We start from the raw sequence: 17,354 nt of genomic DNA, 5'->3' as shown, positions 1-17,354 counted from the left end.
TGGGGGAGGCGGGGACAGCTCCTGCAGGCCGCCTCAGAGGGCAGACAGGCACGCGCGGCCAGGGCCACGCTGCCCAGTGCGGCCGAGGGGGGAGGTACCTCGGTGACCTTCTTCTGCAGCGGGCTCGGGGTGGGGCTGTTCTCGGTGCTCTCGGCCTCACTCTCGCTATTGCTGCCCTCCGTGCTGGTGGCCGTGGCGGTCGCCGCTGCTGCCGTGGTGGCCGCGGTGGCCGCGCTGGTGATGTTGGCGCCGCTGGCGTGGCGCAGTTTCTTCTTCTCGTCGCGAGCTTGGTTCTGGTGTTTGTAGTGCAGCACAGCTTCGAAGTTCATCACTGCCCACGCGTGCCAGGCCTGGGTTGGACGAGAGGAGGCGTGGGTGGAGCCGTGAGCCACAGCCACGGGCGGCCAGGCCACGGAGGACGGTGGAGCCTGAAGGGGGGAATGGGGAGGCTCCGCCCCCACAGTGCTTGGCAAGAGGTGAACTGAAGACCCCCAACCCCCCGGAAGACGCATCAGGGACTGTGAACAAAGGAGGGACGGGCTCTGGCCTCGTGGCCTGCTGGAGCTCCCAAAAGGAGCCTTTTCTGACCAGCGAGAGGAAGAGTTTTGCTTCAAACACCTCGGCAGCCTTCGCTCGTGAGCTCTGATCCCAGTGGCTTTTACTCACAAAGCATTAGCGAGTTAAAAAGACCTCGGGGAGGAAAACCCAGCAGCGATCTCCGCTCCTTCAGCATCGCCAGAAGGGCCCCCGGAAAGATGCGGGGAACCAGCGTTCTCCCCGGAGACACACATTGCCCAGGGCTCCTCCTCCATCAAACACATCTTTCAGACATCCTCTGTTTACGGAACTGGAAAGCTTCCTGTGACCCGACAGGATGTTGCCCGGAGCTTCCCAACAAAAACAGAAACCCGACTTCTGAGAGGGGAGTTGGGAAGCGGCTAGGAAGGACGGCCGGCCCGAGGGAATCGGAGTTCCAGAGAGGAACCCTGTGTCCAGATGCTCGTAGGGAAACAGGCCGGGGGGAACGTGGGCCGTGCCTGCCAGGAGAGACTCCTGAGCACTGCCAACAGAGTACTGCTCAGAGGAGAGAATCCGGGAGCCGCCGGCCTGGCCCCCCAGCACGGCCCGCAAGAGACGGGCCCGGGGAGGGCTGAGCCCGCCGCGGCCGGGCGGGTCCCACCCGTTACCTTATACCAGCTGCGGTCGTGCTCGGTGGCGGCGCTGTAGTACTGCAGCACCTTGGGGATGGTGCTCTCGTTGATGCCCTGCAGGTTCAGCTGCCACTCGCCGAGCTTCAGGAAACAGCTGCAACAGGCAGACGGCCCCGTTGGCTCCCCCAGCAGGAGGCCGATGCAGGAGCACGGCACGCGGGGCCTCCCTCCCGCTCACTCCCGCGCTCAGGAAGCAGGGCGGGGCCCACAGATTCGGGGCGCGCGGAGGGACGGGCCTGGGGCTTCTGAGGCACAAGTCTAAGTGGTGACGTCTCTTTTTTCCTAGAAGCTTTTTGGGCCACCCCAGGGGATGCGAAGGGGTTACTCCTGGCGTCGCACTTGGACCACTTCCGGTGGTGCTCGGAGGGGCCGTAGTACGGTGCTGGGGATGGAACCGGCTGTGCCAAGGCAGGTGCCCTCCCCGCTGTGCTCTCCCTCCGGCCCGGGGGGCATCTCTCTTGGATCTCTGTCTCTCACGGACCAGGTACCTGGCGTGGAGAGGTCTGCATGGCTTTTTCTGGGCCAAGTACAATTTCTGTGGGTGGCGACAGCTGGGACTCACTTTTCTTATTCATCGTATCTGACCTTACACCATTCTTTACAGCGGTGTGACCACCAGCTCACGCGTGCCAGCTGCCCCTGCAGGCCAGCTCTGAAGGCGAACACTGTCCTCTTTGCATCTTTTTTATTGGAGCTGTTGCTGTCCACGCCCAGTGGCGCTCAGAGCTCACTCGGCACTGTATGTGCAGCAGGGGATGGAAGCAGGGCGAGCCCGCACCCCGTGCCCTCTCTCTGGCTGACCCTCCCCGTTCTCGGGCCCCGCGCAGGGCGAGCCCACACCCCGTGCCGGCTCTCTCTCTGGCACTGTGTTCTCCCCCTTCTTCCCACTGTCTTATACCCATCGCAGGAAACAGGTTTTTGGGCTCCCCCCAGCTGCGCCCAGGGGACCACATGCGTTCTGGGGGTCAGACTGGGTGGACAGCACGTGGGCCAGCGCCTTGTCCCGTGCTCCCTCTGACCCCGTCTCCTTCCTGTACGGGGAGACTGAGGCGCAGGGAGGGTCAGTGGCTGGCTGAGGTCCCCGTCAGAGCAGCACCCGCCGGGCTTTGTACACGGGCCCCCGCCCCAAGGTCCCGCAGCAGCACAGCTCGCGCCTGCCCACGGACACCGCAGTCCTGACAGGGATACCAAGGACAGGCGAGGCCCCATGCGCGCGTGGGGATGGTGGGGGGGAGGGGACACAGTGGGGGACAGGAGGGCAGGTGACGGCGGGGGACGGGCGGCTCACCGCGCCATGAGCTTGTGCAGCTCCTGCTGGTGCTGCTGGTCCTCGCTGGCCACGGCGTGCTGTGCCTGCTGCTGCACCGTCTGCACGAAGTGCTGCATGTGCTGGAAGGCATCGATCTGCAGGACGGAGCCCGGGCTCAGGAAGGCAGCCCCCGCTCCGAGAGGAGCACCCAAGCACGAGCACCGTCAGGCCCCGGGCCCACGGCCCAACGCAGGGAGACAGATGCAGTTCCTAAGGACACCGACAAGTTTCCTTCTCCTTTTGCTTTTGGGCCACACCAGGCGGTGCTCAGGGCATACTCCCGACTCTGGGCTCAAGGATCATTCTTTTTATTTTGCTTTTTTGGGTCACACCCAGCGATGCACAGGGGTTCCTCCTGGCTCTGCACTCAGGAATTCCTCCTGGCGGTGCTCAGGGGACCATATGGGATGCTGGGAATTGAGCCCGGGTTGGCCACGTGCAAGGCAAACGCCCTACCCGCAGGGCTATGGCTCCAGCCCCACAAGGATCATTCTTGACTGGGCTGGGGGGAGGCACAGGGAATACTGGGGACCAAGCTTGGACCAGCCGCTTGCCAGGCAAGCTCCTTATTCTGTACTGTCTCTCCAGCTCAAGTCAGGATTTTCTGTTTGTCTTTTGAGGTCAGACTCGGTGATGCTCATGGTTTACTCCTGCTGGTGCTTGGGGGACCATACTGGACAGTGGGGGTAGAGCCTGGGTCAGCCGTGTGCAAGGCAGGCGCCCTCCCCGCTGTACCATCGATCCAGCCCCTAATTCATGAATTCTTCCACTAAACTTTTGGCCTTCCTCTGTCAATAGAAACTGGGAGTTTAATTAAGCCTTGGAAAAACTTCTCTCCCCTCCCACTTCCATGAACAGTTCCTGTGAGGCAATCTGATAATGAGGCGCTGACTTCACTATCAATATATTGGCCTGGGGGGGAAGTCGAGGCCAGCGGGGAATTGTTTCGGGCTCATAAAACCTCAGCACTGATTGAAAGCACCAGGCGTATTCCAGCTTGGAATCACCTGCCTCCCACATGGGACGTGGAACTCCTCTTCTCTGCCTCATTTCCTAAATAGAACTGTTTCATTTCACTAAAATCCCCCAGCAAAAGAGCGCCCCCTCGCACACACGCTTCCCACCCCACTTCAAGGGACCCTACACACTCCAATAGAGCTAAAACTATCCATTTAAAGGCCCGCGAGAGGGGCTGGAGCGATAGCACAGCGGGCAGGGCGTTTGCCTTGCACGCGGCCGACCCGGGTTCGATTCCCAGCATCCCATGTGGTCCCCTGAGCACCGCCAGAAGCAATTCCTGAGTGCAGAGCCAGGAGTGACCCCTGTGCATCGCCAAAAAGCACATATTTAAATAAATAAAGGCCCTCGAGAATCCTCAGAACCCAGATCAAGAGACAGATGTCTCCACTGGCCACGGGGCAGGACCCTGGCTACGAGACACACGGGGAAACAGGGGGGCGGAGCAGCAGCGTGGCCAGAGCCCCCTCCTCCGCTTAGATGCACCTGCCTCAGAGAACAGAGAACAGAGAGAACAGCTAGGGCTGGACAGGGGAAGAAAGTCCCAGCCCCCCGGCGTTAAGTCCTCCGTATCATACACACCAGCCTCTTGACAGAAGGAATGGTTCACTTTCAAAAGCTATATGCAAACATCAACACTCAACGGGAAAAACAGTGAAATCTAAATCCACTACTACAGGGAAAGGCAATGGTCCGTGAGAGAACGTGAAAGGACATGGATTCTTGGCTGTGAAAGTTATCACTGCATCACTGTCATCCTGTTGGTCATCGATTGCCTCGAGCAGGCCCCAGTAACGTCTCCTTCGTCCTAGCCCTGAGATTTTAGAAAGTGCCACATTCGAGGCTCTTTCAGGGTCAGGAGAATGAGACCCATCATCGTTACTGGTTTTTGGCACAATGAATACGCCACGAGGCGTTTGCCAGACTCTGCCGTGGGGGCAGGATACTTTTAGTAGCCTGCCAGGTTCTCCAGAGTAAGACCCAGATAATAAGATGCTGCGCAGCTGCGAATGCGGCCGCGCGCTTCCGGGAGCAGAAAAGTAAAAGTAAAGAAATAAAATACTTCATCCAGCAAGGCCAGGATGATCCCTTTATATAAATTATACGTAAATCTCTTCGCCCCCGTTTTTTAACGGAAGCAGGTCAGGATGATGACTCTGAGGGAAAGCAGGAAGATTCCCTGGCTTGGAGAACAGTATAACCCCAGGGCTTTGTTCTGGGGGGGGGGGGGGGGGCCCTATCCGGTGGTGCTCTTGGGCTACTCCTGGCTCTGTGCTTGGGGGTCAACTAAGGCAGCACTAAAGGCCCGGGATCCAACCTGGGCCTTCTGCAGGCAAAGCCTGACCTTGGCCCAGAGTTCTCTCCCCTGAGAAACATTTAACAATGACCCGGTATCACAGGTGAGGCCGGGCTTCACTGAGAGCCAGAATGACACGACAGTTGATCAGGCAGCCAGTCCGTGTCGGTCACCGGTGTTCTAACAGTTAAGGAGACGCCTGGGGTCCTGAGAAAGTCCCATGAGTCACCACAGGCCCTGAAAACTGAACTCAGTATCCCACGCCTGGGAGTGATCAAGGCGTCTTCAGCGCTTCTTCCGTGAGAACGGTACTGGTCAGTCTTAACTTGGGTCAAGTGGGGGAAAGAACTGGGCAGTGGCACTAATGCCCAGGGTGGTGACTGGCTAGTGGGGGATAGAGCAGGCCGCCCCAAGCGAGGGGACAGGGGGCGGGGGGGCTGCTGACAGCCCTGACATGGAGCTTCAACGCCCGCGACTTGGCCAGGTGCTGAGCAGAAAATCAGAACCAGAAATCAGTCTGGACTTGGAGTCCAATGTTTCATCTACTCGGCTGGCCCAGTGTGACCGTCTTGCTGTACTGGGCACGGAGGCAATTTATTTCCATGGAATTAAACATGTCTTACAAAAAATGCCTTGTTCTCCCCATCCCCACGAAACGGAGGAAGATGATGATTCTGGCAGAGAAAGGACTAGTCACCCAGAGGAAGCAGCTTCTCCCAGGTCCAAGGAGAGCCAGCAGAGACTCCTGGGCCCTGGGTGGTCCAGGGCAGGAACGGTCTCATCCCAGTGACCCTCGGGAAGGACCAGCCTTCCCTCGAGCCTGTGAAGTACGACCACTTCCTGACGCTCCCCGTGGAACAGGGCCTGCTTCTCCACACTTGTGTCTGCCGTTGACAGAGTGGGAAATGTCACTCAGAGAAGTGACCTCTGTCCAAGGGCTGGGCGCAGGGCTTACTCCTGGCTCTGCACTCAAGGGTCACTCCTGGGGGGGCTGGGGACCATGTGTGGAACCAGAGATCCATGCTGCGGCTGCCTTGGCCCCTGGACTATCTCTCTGGCCCCGACTTCTGGATTTTCCGTCCACGTGGTACTGTGGTATCCAGCCAGAATTCCTGCTTCTCGGGAAAGGTGGTGACCTGTGCAGAAGCTGGGCTGTGGCCAGGTGCTGACAGAAGCTGCTTCTTGCTGGGATGATGCCAGCCAAAGGCGGCCTTGGGCAAGACACGCAAAGTCCTGAGGCTGGTGGGAAGGAACTCAGACTACTCAGACCCGGCCCCTTCTGGTTTCCCACCTGCCCTGGCCTGGAGATTCAGGCTAAAACGAAGCAGGAAACAGAGAACCACAGCGGCACGGGAGACGGAGCAGGTCCTGGGCTGGGATCCGAGGAGACTCGCGCTACCCAGCAGACCCACGTCAGCACAGGGCTCCCAGGCCTCACGTGGGCGGGACTCGGTTTCCAACAAGGAACTGTTTCCAGCACAAGGCTGGGCCCGATCCATCCCCAAGCAGCCAGGTTGGTCCCCACCGCCCCCACTAAGAAAAACCTAAACCATCTGAAGCTTTCACACCTTCGGCAAACACAACTGACGCCTCACCACGACGTCCCCCAGCCAGCTCCGGGCTCTGTGGGCTCACGGGGAGGAGCCAGGATTCCCCGCCGTCCTCCAAGGGGACTGTGGGAGTCCAGCAACCCCAGCCAAGCCAGGACCCCGCGATGCCCACGGGCCTATGCTGGCCTCAGGGACTTTCCCCAGGCGCCAATAGGACACTCTGGTAGATGGACGGGAAGAAGCTACGTCTGAGAAAGCCCAGTGGTCCTGTGAGAGTTCCAGTCTGTTTTCTCAAATAAACTTTAAATGAAAGAATCCAGGGGCCAGAGAGCGGGCATGGGCCGAGGCACCACACCTGGGCCTGCTTGGCCGAGCATCGCCGACAGGGGTCCCGGCTCGCCTGGGCAGCACCTGGGAAGCAGCCTCAGCCCAAAGAAAATGATGAGACCCTCATTAAAAAATATATATATATTAAAATTAAACAGCCCACGTTCTCTTAAGGGGAAAAAATTTTTCTTCCTCTTCTTTTATTTTTGTGAAACAAGAAAGTTTTCACTGAAACTTCTTTAGAACGAGGTGAAGAGAGAAAAACGGAGAAGTACGTGCTCGAGAGAGAACACGGGCTTCTCTGGAGTAGAAACAGGCAAAGGAGCAGAGCAAGTCAGTGTAGATGCAACGGAGAGCAGGGGCTCGCGGGGTCCCCAAAGCGCCTTTCCTCGTCCCCCACACCTGGCCCGTCACTGGCACACCTGGGATTCCTCAGCGGTCCTGGATCACCCTCACACAGGACTCACTGGTTTGGCGGTGGCGGTGGCGTCACCCCTGGGGGTGCTCAGGGACCAAGCGGTGCCAGAGCCTGAACCGAGACCGCTACCTGCCAAGCCCGTGTCCTACCCGCCGGAGCCCCGCCACTGCCCGAGACCCTTTCTGAAATGGGACCGAGTCACTTGGGGACAGGAGCCCGCTGGACACTGCTTTCTGTCGCGCCCGTGGGGACACAGACCTTGCGAGAGCTCTTCCACATGTTCTTCATGTAGGCGTAGGTCACCTGCGGGTGGACGGTCGGCAGAGGGTGGTCGAGCTGGCGCGATGGGTCCACTCCCAGGAGCAACACTAAGGTCTTATGAGCCAGGGCCTGGAAGCCGAGAGCAGCGGGTCAGACCTGGAGCTGGGCACGTGCCCCCCCCACCCCCGCATCCCCCCGCCCCGCTGCCACTCACCAGCCGGCCGCTCTTGCCGCACAGGCTGGCGTACTTGAGCCACGTCCGCATGTCCTCGTGGGGGCTGACCACGAGGGAGCGCACCATGAGGATCTTCTGCCAGTCCTCCACGATCCGCTGGCAGCCCTGTGCAGGAGGGGGGCAGTCAGCGGCGAGCCCCGCGAGTGGCCGAACCCACCCCCGAAGAAGAGCTTCCCGCAGGCCCTCAAGCTCCTCAGTTGTGAGAGGAGCAGCTCCGAGGGACCTCTCAGGACCCGAGTGGCGGGGCCAGGTGCGCACTCGGCCTGCGGGAGGCCTGGGTTTGATCCCGGGCATCACATGGTCCACTGAGCATCGCAAGGAGTGACCCCTGAGCACTGAGCCAGGGCTGGGCCCTGAGCACCGTAAGGCGTGGTCCAGAAGCTCAGGAATTGGGTTGGAGAGAGGGCGCTTGCCATGCACAACTCCAGCCTGGGTTCGAGTCCCAGCACCGTCTATGGGCACCGAGCACAGCCAGGAGCAAGCCCTAGGCACAGCTGGGCATGGCTCAGCTGAATACGGAACAAGCGTCCCTCCCTGTGGGACTATCCCTCCGGCCCAAGAACAATTTGGTTTTTAAACCTGAGAAGCAGAACATGAACTCGAGATCAAATCTTGGCTCGGCTACTTTCTTGGTGTTATTGGAAGGTGGGGGTGGGGTGGGGGCCGGGCCACACCTGGAAGTGCTCGGTGATTTATTATTTATTTTTTTGGGGGGAGAGGACACCTAGCAGTGCTCAGGGCTTACTCTTGGCTCTGTGCTCAGGGATCATTCCTAGCAGGGACCGGGGACCACGTATGGTGTCAGGGGTCAGCCACGTGCAAGGCAAGTGCCCTATCGACTGTACTATCTCTCCAGTCCCACGAATTCTTTTTTAATTAAAAAAAAATAACAGTGTGAATTAATCGCTAACAAAGCCGCTAAGTTAATTTGTATCAGGGCAACAGAGAATAAAGTGAGTCTTCCTGCTTTCATGAAGAGACATGAAGCCCTGGAGACAAACCCTGGGCAGAGATGGCCGAGGGCTCTGAGCTCTCGGGACAGCCCCTGAGGCCCACGCAGCTCCCATCTGTGGAGACAGACCCCCGACGCAGAGAGGATGGTGGAGTCAGGCTCTTCTTGTTCCTTTGGTGCTGGGGGCTGAGCCCAGCTCTGGGCTCCGGGTGAGCCCCGTGGTCCAAGGTTTGGGCCCCGGCCCCCGCAGGCAGGAGCTACTGCCACCTGGCTATTCACAGTGACAGGAAGCTGTCCGGGCCTGAATAAAGACCCTGACTGAACTGGTCCTCACTGCCCTCAGGACTGCCCCCGAACTCCCACCCCCCGCCATGGGGCCCCCTGGCCCAGGCATGCTCTGCCTTGACAAGCCGTGCCCTCCGGCGAGTCTCCCCACACACACACTTCAGGCTTTATTTTCTGGCCTGACCACATCTTTCCGTCTCATTGCGTGTGACCATAATGATTTGGAAAGTCAGAAAAAATTAAAACCCAACAAACCCCAACAGAACAAGTGCAGAGTGATTTGCCTGGGTGATTTCTCGCCATCGGCTCCTTCCTCCCGGGCTGAGATCACCTGGACCTCTGTCAGCCGAAAGGCATCTTGTCTCGAGATAGGAAAGTCGGGAAGATTACGATGCTGACAGCATCTTGGCAGCAGAGGGGTCGGACGTGGGTGTCCCCTTCCCAGACCTACTGAATGCACCTTCCTACTCGCCCTCGTTAGCACGGCGGAAGATTCCAGAGGGCTCTGCTGTGGAAACGCTTTACCTCATCACAGATACTCCGCACACTGGGTGTGTTGTACAAGTCGAGGGGGAAATAACTGCCCTGCCGCATTCTTTTCTGGTGTCCGGTAGACAATTTTCCATCAAAACATCCACTGGGCATTTCACAATTGCTCATAAAACATGTGCAAGAACTGCTTGTGCTCGAGTGGGAGCAGCAGTGGCTGTCTCCCCGGCCGCCCTGCGCTGCTGGTCTCCCCTCGCAGGAATGCGGCTTGGAAGGAAAAGGCTTTCTCACAGCCCACTGGGCGCAAAGGGCGCCGACTCCCCGGCCTGGGGGACAGAGCTCAGGGAGGTGACGAACGGGACACCTGGCCTCCCTGACCGGGGACGGGAGCACTGTTCTTTCCAAGAACATTCAGGGCCGTGACTGCAGCGGTGGAACTCACGGCTCCTTCTCTCCGGATGCTAAGAATGTACAACGGAAACGCACCCACCGGGAAGCTCCAGTGGAAAGTCTGATCAGGGATAGGTGTGACCACCACCGGCCCAAGGGAAGCCGAGGAGCCGGCCACGGGCACTTCAGTGACCCAGCACGGGCTAGATGCCAGCAGCCAGCGAGTGTTTTTCTGCTCTTGGGTGGTGCTGGCGGCGTTCTAGAATCATCTGGGAGGCCGAGGAGTAGGAATCCTGGGTCTGCGCCCAGATATGTAAGTGGCTGCATTTTCGAAAGCTTTCCAGGTTGTTCTATGGTGCAGCCACCGTTGAGAACCACTGACCCTGAGGCTACGGTCCTCCAAGGGGTGCTGCGTGTGTCTGTGGGTGATTAGTTTTGGAGGTAACGCTCAGGAGGCCTGGGGCCACTCCAGGCTATTCTTGGACAACCAGTGGTCAATGCAGGAGCCTGAGAATGAGGTGGTGCTCGGGCCCCGCCGTGCGGGGGGGGGTTCCCCAGGCCACCCTTGGAGGATGTTGGGGGCCTTCATGCCTGCAACCGGCCATGCCCAGGGAACACGTGGCGTAGAAGCAGAGGAGGCTTCGCCTCAGGCAGGGCGTGCGCCTCAACGCTTGGCTACCTCCCTGGCCCCTAACCACCCCTGATCAAGACTTCATTCTAATCTCCAGGTTTAAGAAGGAAGACTCGGTCCTTCTCTCACAGCCTGTGTGTAACTCAGCACAGCTCTGTGGGGAGGCAGAAAGCATCTCCTGACAGAGCCGGGCAGACAGGGGTGGCCAGCGGGCTTTCCAGTCTCACCTGGAGTCGCTCCCACCAGATCTGGCGGATGATCTCTCGGCGCTCGGGGACCAGCTTGTACTGGATGACCTCCTCCAACTCGGAGAGCATGTGGCAAGACACCATGGCCTGAGGGGAGGACCACAGACCGGTCAGGACGGAACGGGTGTCTCTGAGCACACAGGCTCCACTGACCCGAGCTCTCAGCTGCTCCCTCTGAAGAAGGAATCAGGCGGCCCGGAGGGCAACGCCACTCACCCCATAGGCCCGGCTGTAGCTCTCCCCTGCCATGGCTGTCAGCTCTGCGTCCAGCAGGTCCCGGGCCTTGTCGATGCACTAGGAGAGAAACAAAGCATCCCGGAATATGATTTTTTCTGACGGAGAAAATCTGGGGTCAAAATGCATGGCACTTGGGGGCGATTCCTGGCTCGAAGCTGGAGGCTGGCTCCCAGGGAGGCTTGGGGGGGACATGCGGGGCTCGGCATGAAGCCAGGAAGACCACCAGGTTGGTAGACACTACGCAGTGCTCTTATTCTCAGCCTATCGTGCTTCAATTCCAGTGATGAGACTTGCACCACAGGGGCTGGAGAGACAGCTCAGCGGGGAGGTCTCTGGCCTCGCGTGCTCCCCTGGGCTCGATCTCCGGCACATCCCGAGCATGGCTAGGAGTGATCCCTGAGCACAGAGTCAGGGGGAAGCCCTGAGCACAGCCAGCTGTGGCCCCAAACCAAACACAGAAATGAACACCAAAAAAGATCAAAGGGAAGAAACCTTTCCAGGCCTGAACAACTAGAAGAGTATTATCTGGAAAACAAAACAAAACAAAACCCAACCCCCCAAAAAAGCCACCAAGAAACCACCAAAACAACCCAAAACACAGAAGCAAAATAACTCGGGCTGTATCTGGGGTGTATGGGACCCACATCCCCACCACCCGGCGTGGCAGGGAGTGTCAGGGTCAGAACTGGGGCCGAGCTTCTGCACTGCCCTCCCTGCACTTTCTCTTGATAGCCAGTTTTCCTTTTGGTCAGTTGTGTGGGGGCCACACCCAGTGATGCAGGGGGCGACTCTGCCCCAGGATCACTCCTGAACCCCTGCCCTGCGCAGGTGCAGTGAGCTTTGAGTGCAGGCCGGTGAGCCGGGTGGGACCGGCTGAGCTGTCCAACAGCTCTAAGGCAGGGCTGGGGGACGGGCTCTGGTCTCCTGCAGGCGACAGGGACACCCCCAGGTCCCAGTTCTCTCTCCTAAGCCCAAATCAGGGCAGACACAGAGCCGCAGCTGGACCGGTTTCCCCAGGTCAGAAGCTTCACGTGGCTTCTTCCCACCCCAACGTTTAAGGGTGCCCCGGTCCCCAGCCGACGGTGAGGTCAGCTGCCCACAGACCCAGCCACGACCGCGAGGATGTGGCGACTCCCCTGTGTCACCCCGCGAGCCGGCACAGGCTCTCTCAACCCAAGCGCAGTCCTCGGGAAGGGAACCCAGGTGTCTGCATGGGGCATGGACGGCCGAGCTCCAACTCCAGCTCTGGCAAACGCGCAATTCCAGCAAACACGCAATTCCTCTCCCAGACGGAATGCCAAGGCCAAGGTCAGGGGTATTACGGTGGCCCAAAACACGAACTCCCAGAGCGGGAGGCAGCCTGGCGTGCGTGTCGCATCTTCTGGGTACTGTCCCTAAAGGACTCGAGGGCCTACTCAGGGCCAGACACCAGCCCAGGCCCCAAGGCCATGCAGAGTGAGCTCGTCCTTGGTGATCCGGCCGCGTGTGGGGCTCTTACCTGCTGAGCCAGGGAGAAGAGGTCCTGGTGGAGGGCCAGCACGGCCCTGTAGAAGGCGCCGTCGTGGGTGTCCCGGGGGATCATGCAGGTGTATTCCTCCATGCTGTCCCACTGACCTGCACGGCAGACACGCACACAGTCAGCGGCCACGTGCAGGGGCAGCCCCAACCACCTGCGCTCAGTTTGGGCCCGGATCGGTCCAAGCTCTACCGTGACTCTACGCTATGGGCTTGAGTGAACCCAGTGAAGGCGAAGCCACATCTGTCTTCCAAGCCCGCTGCTGCCGGGGGGTGCTGGAGGGCTGGCGGGGCGGCAGGAGAGCGGGACCGCACGTCAAGAAGGCTTAATGTATGACCCCATTAACCCAGAGCTCTCGCAGCTTCTCGGGGTGAATGGGAGAGCGGGCGGCTCTGCCAGCCAGCACCTCGCCGCTGGAGGCACGCTGGAAATCACATTTCCCGCTGAACAACGGAGAACAGCCGTTACGCGAGACAGGAGACAGGATGAGACGGATAGTTTGTTTGTCATACCCTGGGCTCATGCACTCAGGAATCGCTCCTGGTGGTGCTCGGGGGACCAAATGGGATGCTGGGAATCGAACCTGTGTTGGCCATGTTGGCTGTGTGCAAGGCAAACGCCCACCCGCTGTGCTATCGCTCCAGCCCCGAGACAGATATTTTAAGACTCGGATCACAGAGCACTGGGCTGGGTCAGGGCACAGGAAACTCTGCGCCACGGCCATCCATCAGGGTAAGGGCCGTGCCGGGGGGGGGGGGGCAGCCGTTTTCCCTGGTTGGGGGGAGCAGGGGCCAATGGCCGGACTTCTCAGGCCATCTGCAGAAAAGACACCAGCTTCATTAGCTGCAAACCGCAGGGCCGCCGATTTTACAAGGCAGTTTCCTGCCTCTCACCCCAGACCGTTGGCTCATCCATTCTCTACACCTCTGGGCGAAAGCGAACAGCCAGCGATGACTCCTCAGGAAGCAATTTGTTTTGAAAAACGTTCTGGATACAGCCCAGAGCTCATGAAAGGATATAAGCGCCATGACTCAGGAGGGACAGAGAGGAGGTGGAGGTGATAAAACCCTCCTCGGGTTGCCAGCGGTGACGCTTTTCCTGTGGGGCTTCCTGTGGCCCCTTAACCCTCCCCTCAAAGGGTCTCTCAAGAGACGCCAAAGCCCTTGGCTGGGGCCTGGCCCCACACGCCCACACAGCTCCTCAGAAGGAACTCTCTGCTTTAACGTACACCGCGACGGGAGGCAGCAGAGAGAGAAGACAAAGCCGTCCAGCATTTATAATTTCTGAAAAAGGCGAGGGGCACACAGGAGTTCATTATGACACCCTACACACACACACACACGCACACACACACTTCTATTTAAAAAGTTCAGAAAGATAGCCATCTTTTCTCTTGGGTCTGAGACCAATAATCGATGGGTGGATTATGAGATACGCTTGAAAACTGACACCCCATGCCAAGAAGAATTGTAACAGGTTAAGAATCACAAACCAGAAAGCTAACCTGGGAATTCCCATCTCCAAAATTCATTTTTAAGAGATACAACTACTAGCTTACCTCCAGATTAACATGAACTACAGAAATGATCCCTGAAAAGACGGTCTTTACTTTCAGATTGAAAAGAAGAAAAATCCCTTCATGACCTATCCCAGTTCTGATCCCTGCTAACTCTTCTCCTTGGCTGCCCTGTGAAAGGTCATCTTCACCGAACAGGTCGGAACCCCCAGGGGAAGGGAACGGAAGCCGCAGGTGAGAGGAGGTGGACGATGCGGTCGGGCGGGTGGGTGGGCGGGGGCCTTACCTAAGCCCCAGGCGGCGGCGGCGGCCATGCGGGCCATCTTGGCCTGGGTCTCATCGTTGACCAGAGTCCACTTCTCACAGCACTGCTGGTGCAGCTGTCCCCTGGGGAAGGGAACCAGACAGCCGGGTTAACTGAAGTCACGTCCACGCCCGGTTCGTCTTCCTCTCCAGCCCGTGGGACGGGCGTTGGAGTAGTCCTGAAACCACTGATGCAACAAGCCGCGTCTAGCCCTAAGGCCACTCCACGGGCCGGGGTGACTGTACAACGAGTGGGTGTTTGCCCTGCACATGGCCAACCCAGGTTTGGTCCCATATGGTCCCCCAGGCACCGCCAGAGCGATTCCGGAGTGCCATCAGGAGTGACCCCTGAGCATTGCTGGGTGTGACCCAAAAATCAAAAACGAATGAAATCCCATCAGTGGGAGGGGATAAGGGGACTGGCCAGAGCAAGGGAGCACGGTGAGAGAAGGGGGTCGACATTGCTCCAATACCCCGTCATCGGAACCGAACAACTTCTCTCGGGCCCCTTTCCTGTGGCAGGCCGAGAGCGAGCGGTATGAAGAGACAGTTGGACATTCACTTTGGGCTCAAACCTAGAAGGAGGACCGGAGCGATAGCACAGCGGGGAGGGCCTTTGCCTTGCATGCGGCCGACCCGGGTTCTATCCCCAGCATCCCAGAGGATCCCCTGAGCATTCCAGGGGTAATCCAGGAGTAATTCCCGAGTGCAGAGCCAGGAACATCACTGGGTGTGACCCAAACGCCAAAAAAAAAAAAGCTATATGGAAACTGCCGGTCCAAATAGCTGAAGTGTGACCGGAACTCCACACACTCGGTGTGTGGCATGAGGCCCTGCAGGGCTCATGACCACCAGGCTCCCTGATCACTCTTGCCACCTGCCGCACGGCTGGTACAGGCCGAGACACAGACACAGACGTGATGCCCAGCGGGTTCCACACACAGGAGAGGCTCCCCCAAGAACAGGTGCCCCACAGCCAGTCTAACCACCGGCCTCCACGGGCCACTGTGAGAGGGGTAAAGTGAACTGCAAACAGGACTGGAGCGACAGGGCATTTGCCTCGCCTGTGGCAGACCCGGGTTTAATCCCTGGCCCCTCATAAGTCTCCTGACCACCACCAGGAATGAGCTCTGAGCACTGAGCCAGGAGTAAGCACCGCTGAGTACCGCTGGGTGTGGCCCAAAAATCAACCAAACAAACAAACAAAAAAGGAGAAATGCTTCTGCAACGCCACGCAAGAGCCAGCCTCAGTTTCCCAGGCCTCAGGCTCAGCTGCAGGCACAGGGAAAACGCACGCATGGTGAGTAATGCGGCCGGCATTTCTCCTGAGCCAGGAGCTGCTCGGGCAGCTCTGCCGGGGAGGGGGCGGCAGAGCTGGAGGGCTCGAGGCAGGGCTCGCTGGGGGGGGGAGGGGGGATGGCGAGAGTGAGTCGGGCCATCCGCCTCCGTCTCGGGCACCTGACCCAGACAACCAGAGACACCAGCCAGGGCCAGGACGAGGAAGAGGAAGCAGGCAGCCCCTCCCCCCCCACCCCCCCCACCTCTGCCGGCCTGAAGCCCCCGAGGCAGGGTCAGGACCCTCCCCTGGGGGGTGGCGGGTGTCAGAGCAGGCAGAGTAGCAGGGTCCTCAAAAGCACGGCCTTCTCTGGAGTTTCTCTTGGGGGTCTAGCTGGGGACCCCAAAAGGCCAACGCTCCGGTTCGGGGTGTGCACTCGAGAGCACTGTGGCCGAGCACCGGGACGCCTTCTCCAGGTGCTACTCTTGCTGGGCCCCACCGAGGGAGTGGAGGGAGACACGCGGCCTCCCCAGTGACCTTCCCAACCAGATTTCTGTTTTGTTTTCTGACCCACACTCGGGGTTTATTGCTGGCTCTGGGCTCAGGAATCACAGTTGGGGGCTCCGGGGACCACGCAGGGTGCCGGGGATGGAGCCTGGGCCGCCCGCATGCCCGGTAAGCTCCTCGCCCACCGACCTACCGCTCTGGCCCCAGGGTCCCGATTTTTACAGCTGTGTCCACGGGACAAGCCTGCAGCCAGCTGCTGCTCTGCGGTAGGGCTGAGGGCCGAGTCCTGCTGTTGCCTCAGAGGCAGGGGTCAAGTTCAGGATGACACGCCACAGGATGGGAGCTCAAGGGACAGAGCAGGGGGCAGTGTGGGAGCAGCTCCCGGCAAGGCGTCCGTCACATGGACACCGGCCTGCAGGTGCCCAGGAGCGGCGTCTCCACAGCCCCCACAGGGACACTGGGCCTGCACATGGCATGACCTGATTGGGGGGCAGGAGACAGATGCAGTTCCAGGAAAGAACGCAGACTCTTCTGATGCCCAGTTCCAAAGCCATAGGGGAAGATCACGACCAAAGGAGGAAGAAGACGACACTGGGGGAGCACTCGGGGGTTCCGAGAAAGTATCCTCTCCCGTGGAAGGAGCGTCTGCCCACGCTCGCCCCTGAAGACCCCGGTGAGATCGGGAACTGTGTGAGCGTGGGTCCCTGCCGGCTGTAGCTGCGGCCTGGCGCACGTGCAACGGGGGAGCTGCCTCTCGGAGTGAGCTTCGGAGGCCGAGGAGCACTGGGGGGAGGCCTTGTCTTGACACACTTGGTTTATTTTTGTTTGTTTTGCTTTTCAGGGCCACGCCCAGCAGTGCTCAGGGTTTACTCCCGGCTCTGTGCTCAGGAATCAATCACTCCCGGGGGGCTCGGGAACCCTGGGGGGATGGACTCAGTTCCGGCTGCCTCGCATGTGGCCTACAGCTGTGTGACCTCCCCAGCTCCGTGACTCACTGGTTACACTTGCATCATTCCTGAGGTCACCTTTGGTGAAAACTTTCCACCTCGGCCATGTTTGGGATACATACTCAAAGCAAACACAGTCCAGAAATCACAATCTAAGTAGGAGTGACCGGATGAACCGTATCCAAAACTTGCATCTGATCAGAAAAAGAATTCTGCCTCTGGGGAAGAGGCACAGCACAGTGGCTAAGGGGTGTGTGTGTGTGTGTGTGTGTGTGTGTGTGTGTGTGCGTGCTTGCACACACTGCCTTGCATGTGCTGACTGGGGTTCAATCCCCAGCACTGCACAGGTCCCTGAGTACTGCGAGGAATGATCCCTGAGCACAGAGCCAGGAGTAAGGCCCAAGTATCACCCAGCGGGTCCTGCCTCCCCCG

At 59.3% G+C, this 17,354-nt stretch overlaps 1 protein-coding gene across 1 annotated transcript in view; it reads right to left on the bottom strand.

Annotated features, from left to right (window-relative positions):
• Positions 1–17,354, bottom strand: part of MTOR (mechanistic target of rapamycin kinase) — a 126,335-nt gene that overhangs the window by 22,917 nt on the left and 86,064 nt on the right. Inside the window, exons 30-38 of the mRNA XM_056110858.1 lie at positions 14,176–14,276; positions 12,356–12,471; positions 10,837–10,914; positions 10,600–10,707; positions 7,605–7,730; positions 7,388–7,519; positions 2,500–2,615; positions 1,188–1,305; positions 99–350 (exon numbers count right to left, since the gene is read on the bottom strand). Of these exons, the coding sequence (XP_055966833.1) occupies positions 99–350; positions 1,188–1,305; positions 2,500–2,615; positions 7,388–7,519; positions 7,605–7,730; positions 10,600–10,707; positions 10,837–10,914; positions 12,356–12,471; positions 14,176–14,276 (1,147 nt within the window). The remainder of the gene's footprint in view (positions 1–98; positions 351–1,187; positions 1,306–2,499; positions 2,616–7,387; positions 7,520–7,604; positions 7,731–10,599; positions 10,708–10,836; positions 10,915–12,355; positions 12,472–14,175; positions 14,277–17,354) is intronic.

This window comes from Sorex fumeus, unplaced genomic scaffold, assembly GCF_029834395.1.
Source record: "Sorex fumeus unplaced genomic scaffold, SorFum_2.1 ptg000011l, whole genome shotgun sequence".
In the NCBI taxonomy this organism is placed as follows: Eukaryota; Metazoa; Chordata; class Mammalia; order Eulipotyphla; family Soricidae; genus Sorex; species Sorex fumeus.
This window is presented reverse-complemented; position numbering and strand designations above follow the sequence as displayed.